Here is a 10831-nt window from a genome sequence, read left to right as displayed (position 1 = left end):
TCTTAGCCCATGTTATGCAGATATAACTTTCCAATCTCACTATCTCCATATATGATTTCTCAAGTTTTCACATCCTATCGGTATAATTACCTACATTTTTCTTCCAAAAAGTAAAATTAAAAATAGAACTATATTAAGAGAACCAATTTTATCAACCAAATTGAGTGTGACACAAATATCCTTAGACTATAAGTTAATTTAAAATAATAATTTTTTTGAATAAAAAATAATAATTTAATATATGAAAGATATTATGATAAATATCAAAATAATAAATATAAATAAAAATTCAGAAGAGAAAAAAAAAACTGCCAAGAATATATCCTCAGCCCACATTCTGTAAATTTAACTTCCCAATTTCACTATCTCTACATATAATTTCCTTTCTCAAATTCTCATGTCCTACCGATATAACTCTCTACTTTCTTCCTCAAAAAAACAAAAATAGAAATAAAAAGAGAACTGTGTCACACACTCACACATGCATTTCATGTGCCAATAAAAACTAATTTATCTTTATCATAACAAACGGTCGGTGTTGGATAATAAAATTAAAAAATTGTTCGAAGGTTAGACACGTTGCAAGTACATCTCCTGGAACCTGAGAGGGGCAAAAGCCGGCAGCCCAGTCCGTAAAAAAAAACAATATCCAGCCCATTTTTTCAAATATTCAAAATTCAAAGGCCAGCCAGCGTCTGGCATTCAAAATTAAAAGCGCAAACCTTTTTCCAGCTCAAAACCGTGCTTGCCAGCTGCTCCTACCAAACAGTCCCTTAATCCCAGATCCAACGGCCCACCTCCTTCCTCCCTTCAACGCAACTCTCGGTCCACAAACCCCTCCACTCCATTCCTATTAGTTTTCTTTCCTTCTCTCTCTTCAGATCCATTCCCACCAATCCCCCTCTCTCTCCTTCTTCTTCTTCAACCCCTCTCTCTCTCCCCTTCTCTTACCAATCTCCAATCTCACCAACAATGGCCGCCCCCACGCCGCGCGAGGAGAACGTCTACATGGCCAAGCTCGCCGAGCAGGCCGAGCGCTACGAGGAGATGGTCGAGTTCGTCGAGAAGGTCTCCGCCTCCGCCGACAAGGAGGAGCTCACCGTCGAGGAGCGCAATCTTCTCTCCGTTGCTTACAAGAACGTCATCGGAGCCCGCCGCGCCAGCTGGCGCATCATTTCCTCGATCGAGCAGAAGGAGGAGAGCCGCGGCAACGACGACCACGTCAGCATGATCCGCGAGTACCGATCCAAGATCGAGACCGAGCTCTCCAAAATCTGCGACGGGATTCTCAAGCTGCTCGACTCGCGCCTCATTCCGTCGGCGTTTTCCGGCGACTCCAAGGTGTTTTATCTGAAAATGAAGGGAGATTACCACCGTTACCTGGCTGAGTTCAAGACCGGCGCCGAGCGCAAGGAGGCCGCTGAGAGCACCCTCACTGCCTACAAGGCTGCTCAGGTATAATCTATCTGCTTTTTTGCGCTTTTGATTTTGATTTTGGTTTCGGTTTCGGTTAGGGTTTCGTTTACATTTGAATCTGATGAATTTGGATGTAGACAATTACGGATCTGAAGATTCTTTGGTTTTAATTATGACTACTCGATTTGCAGGATATTGCCAATGCTGAACTGGCACCAACACATCCCATCCGCCTTGGACTTGCCCTCAACTTCTCTGTGTTTTACTATGAGATTCTTAACTCTCCTGACCGTGCTTGCAATCTCGCCAAGCAGGTAACATTTGATCCAATTTCGACATCAATTACTGAACCCGATCCTTGATTTTGCATAAATCTGATCAATTGTTTTGTTTTGGGGGGGATTTTCAGGCTTTTGATGAAGCAATTGCAGAGTTGGACACACTGGGCGAGGAGTCGTACAAGGACAGCACTTTGATCATGCAACTGCTCCGTGATAACCTCACTCTCTGGACCTCTGACATGCAGGTATAGATGCACACATTCTCGCCCTCTATTCGATATCTTTTGCAGTTTCAAAAGTATGCAGTTGTGAATTATAACTGCTTTGTTTGCAGGATGATGGTGCTGATGAGATTAAAGAAGCACCCAAGCCCACTGAGGAAGCAAAGCAGTGATCACCATTCTTCACTGCAGATTATGGATTCACTTCTCCTCTATATGTTTTTAATAGGAGAAGGTAATCCTTTGCTAATTTTCGGTCCCATTCCGAGCTTCTAGACATGATTGTTGTCTTTGCAATTAAAATGTTGACGAACTCAGTCTTAATTTTCCTTTATATTTTCCCCCTTTTTTTTTGTTAAAATAGTTTGTTTGGATCAATTCTGTGTTTCTGGAATGGTAATTGCTCAAACATATTGAAGGTTTTGTACCTCCGATTGGGAAAAATATCTAGCTTGAATATCTCTCCTGCTTGATTCAAAGGCGGACCATCAATATAGTGATAAATCACTAAAATTTTCATGATTCGCGGTCCGGTCTTTATCAACTTTTAGAAAGTTGCATGTGGGAAGATGAATGTGAGAGAACTTCCATAAAGTGAAAATGGTCTTCTTTGATTGGGTACAAATTTTGCAGTACATGTGAATATGTGATCACTTTTCTTGATTGATACATTTTGACTGTGTGCTCCACTTTTTGGAGCATATAATCCTAGTTGTTATTTTTAATTTAGGCTTTCATGGAAAAAAAACCATGAAGCTTATCCTCGTGGAGAATGCTGGAAATTTGCTGGCAATTCTTATCTTCATATCTCTAAATGTCCTAGTAGTTGGATAAAGACGGATGTTAACCCTTGGTGGGTAACCACGCTTTGCTTACGCGTAGGCCCGTAGTGAGGTGTTGATTAGGGGAGAATAATCATGATTACTTTGAATGTGTCTTGAGGATCAGTTAAGATATTAGGTGTGATACTTTTTATATATTTATTCAGTCATCGATTTAGGACTGATTCGGTATCTCAAATTAGGATTTCTTATGGAGTGAGTTGTGTTCGTCACTGATGAGGTCAAGCAAAATATTTAACTATAGGGTAGCCTTTTTTTTATATTTAATTTGAAGCATGCTGTGTAGAATCTGATATGAGCTTTACGGTAGTGGGTGGATCGGGACATGCTTTTGTGTTATCTTTGAAAGGGTCGGCTTATACATGTCATGGTCACCCACAGGGGGTCGGCCTGGCTGACCCTCTTGAATCCTAGTAGGTTCAGAATCACTCTGCCCAATCTGTTTCCATCACGCTGCCCAACCTGTTTCCATCACACGATAATGTCACGAAACTACCCCGCTCCTTGCATTCTGTACAGGTAATGTTTTACGTTAGTGTCGAACTGTCGATAGTAGTATGCTTGGGCTCTATCAGCTCATGGGGCTTTCACCTGTTCAACTCAGTTGGGCTCTACTATAGTCCCTCGACACTTAAAAGTTGAATTTGAACTCGGTCTGCTCTATTAAATTTGGTTTGGATAAATATCTTGAACACCGTATTATTTGTAATTGGATGGCAATCCTAGCTCGTTGCTCGAGCTTCTTTGTCAATCTATGACGCAGACCTCTCAAATAGCCGCCACTCTCAAGTTCCCTGCTCTCAGACCTTACCAAGAATCTGTTGTTGTCGTGTATACCGTGGAATTGGTGGTTGGGTTTCTCATTTGGCTTGCAACTGATGGGATCATATAAATGATGGTTGAAAGCCTCGACAGTAATATAGGTTAGAAATGCACTTCACATGAACAAATGGGAGCTCTCTTAATCAGAGTAACTTTAATGAGAACTAGTTGAAAATTTTTTAATCAACAGTTTGAGATACTCACTTTTCGATTACATTACAGCAAATTAACCGTTGAATGTTTATGCATGCATGAATAGATTACTTCTGAAAATTTTCTTCCAAATTGTTAATCGTTAAGGTACCAACTATATCAAATCAATGGATAAAACAAATCTGTCAAACATGAATCATTCATCTACATATCTAAATATCTAACGGTTGATTTGCAGAAGTGTGATCGAAAAGTGAATCTCGTAAAAAAAATCTTTAATAAGTCCTCGGTTCAGTTCCTCATTAAAAAGACTCCCATGAACAAATCTGGGTTACGATTTCAACGAGGGCTCCCATGAATAGATCTGGGTTACGATTAGTTGAGTCCTCCAAGGCAAGCATGAACAAATCTGGGTTACGATTAGTTGCGTACTCCAATGGGGAAGCACAAGAAACACGACTCGAAGACAAGAATTGTTCAATCACAGTTTATATTCAATAGGTAATCAAAGTAGGATTGGATGATATTTTGTATTCTATGACTATTTTGTATCGTATTGTGCCCGGGTCGATTCGAACAAAAAGAAAGAAAAAGGGCAAAACAAGAAGAAAAACAACACAACAGAACTCAGATGAGGATCCTGCCAAGTTATAATTTGTTTTTTTGGGTCAATGCAAAACTATTAGTTAAATTCACATCACAAACCTAAACATAAGCAAGCATGGTTCTTTGGCCCACTGTTTGTTTTTACCTATTCTGTCTACATATGAAAAGAGATTGCAAAGACGAAACAAACTGCTTGCTTTGAAGAAACCAATTGCCCAGATGCACTTTGTGAGTAAAAAACAATCAGATGCCTTTCGTAATAGTGTTCACATACTGTTAAGAACCCACGTGATTAGGAAAGAAATCAACTAAGAACCAATCAACCTTAAACTAAGGAACCAATCAAAAAACAAAACCTTTAACGAAATTTAATGGAGTACTTCCAGTGACTTACTAAACTAAGAACCACATTGACCTCTCAACAACTTTTCCCAGCAACAATGGCTACGATTCATTTTCCTCTCCATCTCTATTGCTGCTGAAGCATCCGTACTATCCATTTTCCTCACCAACAATAATTCATAGAATAGTCCACCATCAAACATCCTAGCTATGCTAGTATTACCCCTTCACAAATTTCTGCAATGAATCACATATGGGCATCGGAAACACCTTAATCCTCAAGCATGAGAGATCCCTAGAATCTCATTCAGTAAAATATATACTATTTGTTAATGGTTGGTACCAGATAGCAAGTATTGATCACAGAAACTAACAGTAGCTGGTCCGATACAATACATATAGGTGATCAAAGTAATTTCACAGAAGTAACAGATGCTAAAAAGTACAAATTAACAGATCCATGACGGCAATATGCTCAAGTAGTCAAGTATCTCCTCTATAAGTCTCCTCTATAACGTTCCAAGTCCTCAAAAGATATCAAAAAAAATTTGTCAAAAGATGTACATGATATAAAATCAGTTAACGAGGACAACGTCAATGCAAACTATGTCAGAGGTTGAAAGATCCAAGCAGAAGATTCATCTCTAACCAAGTGTGATGTCATAGACACCACATACCCTGCCGTGTTCTTCAAACTAGACAGTGAAAAAGATGTGGCACCAACGAGATCCATCAAAAGATCCATTTGCTTGGATTTACTGCTACCGTTGTCTTTTGTTTCCAGCCTTAGGTTCATTCAAAATAAGAATGATGTTAAAATTGTACATTACTATCTGGGAATGGTGATGAGATGAAACGTGAGAATGTTAAGCTCTTCTCTTCCTTCTCCCACCTAAATTCAGATTTCTTAATCCAAAAGCTAACCTGTATTATTATTGTTTTCTTATATAATTTATCTGTCTGATATAATTGAAGTGACATCACTAATTATAAGGGGATTGACAAAAGGTTGTTGAGGCTTGGTAAAGATAACCTTATAAATTAGAATTGAACTACTTGAATGACTTCAGTTGATAAGTACATGTCATCCATTATTGGTCAGTTATACCACATGATGTTTGCAGCCAATATTTCCCCAACAGTCAAAACCTCTGTGCAAGGCCACTAGACTCCAAACACAAAGGTGTGCACAAGCTTTTCCCCAACTTCACCTTTTGCATTTGATTAATTTCACCGCCTAAATGTTGTATATCAAAAAAGGGGAGGGGGGGAAAGCATTTAAAATCATTTTTAGCAGTTGAGGTTTAGTCGAATAACAATTTCGTTCCTTGTTACTAATTTGACAATTTTGGTAACTGATGCCCAATTCAGTCAAACTGCTCAATGAAAATCACACGTGAATAGAACCAAAGCTATGCTCAAATCGAGCAAGCCGTTGGGCTAAGGGGAAAACCCGAACGAACACCCCATATACATAAGATTCATGCAGTGGTAATGTAATGGAATGTGGCATCAATGCTAAGATACTGGGACGAAAAACAAGTGATTTTGTATTAAGGTACTTGCTATAAGCTATTCAATAGCCAAAAATATAGCATATCAAGTTCTAGTAATAAATAAAGCAATACAGGAAATGCCCCAAATCCAAGTCTGTTGATGAAATTGACAAACAAATTTGATCCATATAAAAAATGAAATAATTTAGAAACTCCAGTCTACATAGATAGAGAATTCAGAGCATAGAGAATTTCAGAAACTAAAATAAATTCAACGAAAGCATCCTTAAAAACACAAGTATATGTATAACATGTAATCTCATTAACCCCCAAATTTCCAATAAACAAAGAACAAACCTACATGTCTCACATTTCTCATATATCCCATTTACAGAACAAAGACAATACCCTAATTTTAAACCTGCGGCGGACCATTTCCGCCCGACCCCCAGCAATTGAATAAACCCCTGAACCCATAATGTACAAAGTTTCTGTGGAGCAAGATAAAAAAAAGAACCCTAAAACTCTAAAACAGACAGCTTCCTGTGTATTGTTTTCGACATAAAGATAACTAGAGCTGACTTACCTGAAGCAAAGATTTAGAAACCCCTCCACCTAGGGCTTGGGACCGGCACAGTCGGCGACAGAGGGAGCTGAGGAAACCCTAACTGACTCGGCGAAAGCAGATTATACTGCGACCGAGGCGAATTCAAGCATCCGAATGGAAGTGGCGACAGTGGCATAGCGAATTGGGGCTGGGAGGAAGCAAACTGTGGAGGTTGTGGAGGCTCCGACGAGGGAGCCATAGCCTGCTCCGGCTGAGGAAGCTGCTGGCTCTGATTCTGATTCTGATTCTGCTCCGGTTGCGGCGGCGGTGGAGTTAGGCTGGTCCAACGAGGCGAGACGAGTGGAGCCAAGGGAGAAAATCCAGAGAAATGTTGCTGCTTCTGGTTCATGTTCTGATTAGAATCGCCGGAGGAGAGCGAGTTGTGGAGGAACCTCATGTAGGCCGAGACCGGCGACTCCGCCGCCGCGTGGACTGTCGGAAAAGGAGGCAGAGGCGACAGCGGCGCCGTGGACCGTCCGATCACGCCGCCGAAATGAGCCGCGGCGGTCCCCATGGGCGGAATGAGAGGGTTGTTGTTGTTGTTGGTGTTGTTCGGCTGAGCCGAAACGGCGCCGTCGAGAAGAGAAGGAGGCCGGGCGGCGAGCTGGGCCAGCGGCGGAGGGCGGATGCGCTGGAGCCTCGAGCTCTGGGTTTTGGGCGGGTGAATCGGCGGAGGAGTCGCGAACCGGTCCGGCGTGTGGGCCGGCGAACCGGTCAGCTTCTGAACCACATCCCTGAAATCGTTCTTGTTGATGTTGTAGACCGGAGGCTGGTGCTGATTCGGCGGCTGCTGGGGGGGCTGCTGAGGCTGCGAAGCAGAGGATTGGAGCTGAAGCGGTGCGTTTTGGTTTTGGGGGTTGGGAATCGGAGCGGGAGGCGGAGGAGGAGGCGGGTCGAAATTGGGTTTTCGGATTGTGGGCTTGGAGATCTTGTGGGAAAGCTTGTTGAGGTGTTTCAGGTACTGATCCCTAGTGGCACCAGTGGAGTTTTCAGTAGAAGAAGAAGATGAGGTCTTATCCATAATAATGGCAACAAAAACTAGAGAACCCAGAAGAAGAAACAGGGACCCTTTTTGGATCTGAGAGAGATTTGAGTGTGTGGTGGTGGCCTGGAGGAGGGGGATATGGGGATGATGATGATGATCTAGGTTGTTCTTCTTGGTCAGTCGGCGAGGTAGGGACAGTGAGGGAGCACTGGTCTCCTATTTATATATATGAAAAAAAATGAGGGGGTTATTTGTTTTGTAGGTTAGAAATGAAAAAGGTAAATAAAATAATTAAAGGGGCTAAAATTTGGACACAAAGGAACCAAGGTGTCTGTGTCAAGGTGGTCTTTCTCTTGGCTTAAAAGAAGAGAAGGGACATGACCCGTAAAACAAGCCAGCATCTCTCTCTCACTCTTCTCCCTCTGATATCTTACCTGTCATCTATCCAAATCCAAATTCTCACCTTTCTTTGTATTATTAAACATTATTCTCAAAATTATCAACTTTCTTTTTCATTAGTGTTTTCTCATAGAAATATGAAAAAAAAAAAACATAGAAATTAATAATTTTAGATTTAGATGATAAAGAAAAATGTTGATTGTTTTGAATGACTGTCGCGATACAGCTCCTCTACTTCTCCATGTGTTACGAACTGTGATTGTGTTTATGCACTGAATTTGTACTGAGTCGTTAGACAACTAAAAATTGATAGATTTTTTTTTTTTTTAAAAGGAAATAGTGTAGGCTCTAATTATTAATGGATATTTGTTATTTTGTTTGCTCGAATCTGAATTTGTAGACTTGGAATTGTCAAACACGACGACCGCCTTGTCAAACACGACGGCGGTGGCTTCTGCTGCTGTCTTCACGGCGACAATTTTGTTTTCGCCTGTCGATTCGCCTGCTTCACGTGTGCTAATTGTCCTTGCATTTCCATTCACCTACTCTCCACTTATTCCGCAGGTGTTAATTGTCCTTACTTGTCCATTCGCCTGCTCCGCGTATGCTAATTGTCTTTCTTAGATTTTTGTAACTTCACTCGTGTGAAGTTGACTTACATGGTGAGCATCGGGTGTTCGAAATGTTAGGTTTGGTCTTATGCTCATTTGTGTAGAGCTCGTGATGCAAGGCATATGTGGTGCAATGTGCATTTTGGGTTCGTTTTCTTCAAGTTTTGATTGATTGTTATCTCCTCCAAGCTCCTCGTGGGGACGTTGGTGGAGGAATATTGGGGCCGGAGACGTTTGCGGTAGTTGCTAGATGTCATACCCCCTTTGGGCAATGTTTGTTCCCTTCCTTTGGGGTCTTCAATTATGACATGTTTAGTTGCTGAAAGAATGAAGTGTCAGCTTATTATACAGTGGAGAGGCAAAATAATACAGTAACCCACATGTAGTAGGTTACGTGATAATCGAGTCACTGTCTAAGTAACTGAAGTAATTTAAGTAAGATAATTTTTAATAACGCTAAAATAATACTACTAAAACTAGATAAGAACTATTCATAATTGAAGTATGGTTTACCCATTTCCACTTAGGATCACCCTAGAGAGTAAAAGTATACCATTAGATGCTACAAATACTACAACCTTAACCCTAACTCTCGTCCAAAATGCCTATAATTTTATATTCAGCTACACATTAGAGCATAAGAACACAAGAACTGTATATACTAATATGCAACCTTTTTTTTTCTGACAAAAATCATTTAAAGTACATTATAGTAACTCAGGTAGCACCCTAGCTATATTGTTTATACAAAACTAATCACGTGTTATTTCTATTTACAAAATTAAGCAATTAACACCGATCACTTGTTATTTATAATAAAAAAAAAATAGTCACGGATTCAGGTAGAAAGTCAAAAGTCAGACCCAAAACCATAAAGAACAGCTTTAAATTTTATGCCATTCGCATCTTATTTCCTTGTTGTGTCTATAATAAGGTCATCAACATTAAAATTCTCGTTTTTATATAGAAGGTAGTTGATTAAAGTTGAGGATAAATCTTGCTCTGCATTTGTGAGCATTAAATTTAATGGTGTTGGTTATTTCCCACTCACCATAATGTTTTTCTTTGTTTCATTTTAGGACTTCTTTTTTTTCTTAAAAAAAAAATATATATTTCTTTCATTGAAACGAATATGATCATAATCGTTTAGCATGACATCTTTTTATAGAATTGGAAGTAAACACCACTGTGGAGAGAAGACAACACTATTACAAATTCACAATGAGACGATGGTGCAATGGATTTGAAATTTGTCGCACAAATCTCGAACAAGACTACGACAATGTGATGAGTGAATCACGTCATCAGATGTGTCATTCACAAGCGATGAAGAGATCAGTAGCCTAAACAATACTTAATAACCACCGGCATTGCTAGTGGTCCAAGGCATGTCGACTAGGGTTTTTGGGAAGCAGCTCTCGCACCTTTTTTATTTTTAGACCTCATACGTAAACTACTTGTATAAACGCACTTGAGAGATACATTGTTTAACCTAACCATCACTAGCTAAGCAAATGATTGTAACTTGTGATCGATTCTCTATAATGACACAAAAGAACAACTATTCATCATACGCGACTTCTTTGGTAAACCTCTATATGCAGCTGCAAAAAACTCAGGAAACACTACGGTTCAAGTGATAGAAGCCACTACACTCAGAGACAATCTTACTAGTGCTCGAGAGGGAGGCTATAACAAGATTGAAGTAGAAGGCGACTCAAAGCTAGTAATTAATTGATACTGTCAATGGAGCCATCAAGCCACCCTAGAGACTCATCAAGATTATACAGGATCTTAGAGCTCTTGCTACATCTTTCTCTGTTATCACTTTTAAACATATTTTTAGGGAAACAAACTTTATAGCAAATTTCATAGCTAATCTAGGGCACAATCTCAATACTAGTACTTCATGGACCAATATGGTCCCGAGAGATGCATCAAATGCCTTGTTGTTTGACAGTGAAAGTTGTGGTCGCTCTAGGGGGCTTCCAATTTAATAAGTAGTCTTTTTGTAAAATAAAAAAAAATAAAAAAATAAAAAACTACCACC

General features: G+C 40.0%; 2 protein-coding genes across 2 annotated transcripts; one reads left to right on the top strand and one right to left on the bottom strand.

Moving 5' to 3' along the window:
- The first annotated feature begins 777 nt into the window (after nt 1-777).
- LOC112176046 (14-3-3-like protein) lies at nt 778-2440 on the top strand. Its single transcript, XM_024313861.2, has 4 exons — nt 778-1455; nt 1608-1730; nt 1826-1942; nt 2032-2440. Exons 1-4 carry the CDS (start codon nt 973-975, stop codon nt 2089-2091), a joined length of 783 nt encoding a protein of 260 aa, XP_024169629.1. The 5' UTR covers nt 778-972; the 3' UTR covers nt 2092-2440.
- Nucleotides 2441-6423: 3983 nt separating this feature from the next.
- On the bottom strand, nt 6424-7978 carry LOC112176045 (VQ motif-containing protein 9). The gene has a single exon (XM_024313860.2). The coding sequence runs from the start codon at nt 7805-7807 to the stop codon at nt 6779-6781; it is 1029 nt and encodes a 342-aa protein (XP_024169628.1). The 5' UTR covers nt 7808-7978; the 3' UTR covers nt 6424-6778.
- Between the last annotated feature and the right edge of the window lie 2853 nt (nt 7979-10831).

The sequence above is a fragment of the Rosa chinensis genome, chromosome 7 (assembly GCF_002994745.2).
Source record: "Rosa chinensis cultivar Old Blush chromosome 7, RchiOBHm-V2, whole genome shotgun sequence".
NCBI classification, from domain to species: Eukaryota; Viridiplantae; Streptophyta; class Magnoliopsida; order Rosales; family Rosaceae; genus Rosa; species Rosa chinensis.
The sequence above is the reverse complement of the archived record's forward strand: the minus strand, read 5'-3'. Positions and strand labels throughout refer to the sequence as shown.

Bases quoted from the DNA above. Each gene is read 5' to 3' on its own strand.
- LOC112176046 (XM_024313861.2), top strand. From the start codon at position 973: ATGGCCGCCCCCACGCCGCGCGAGGAGAACGTCTACATGGCCAAGCTC. The intron at 1,731-1,825 runs GTAACATTTGAT...GGGGATTTTCAG, and splicing joins CTTGCAATCTCGCCAAGCAG to GCTTTTGATGAAGCAATTGC. The intron at 1,943-2,031 runs GTATAGATGCAC...CTTTGTTTGCAG, and splicing joins TCTGGACCTCTGACATGCAG to GATGATGGTGCTGATGAGAT.
- LOC112176045 (XM_024313860.2), bottom strand. From the start codon at position 7,807: ATGGATAAGACCTCATCTTCTTCTTCTACTGAAAACTCCACTGGTGCC.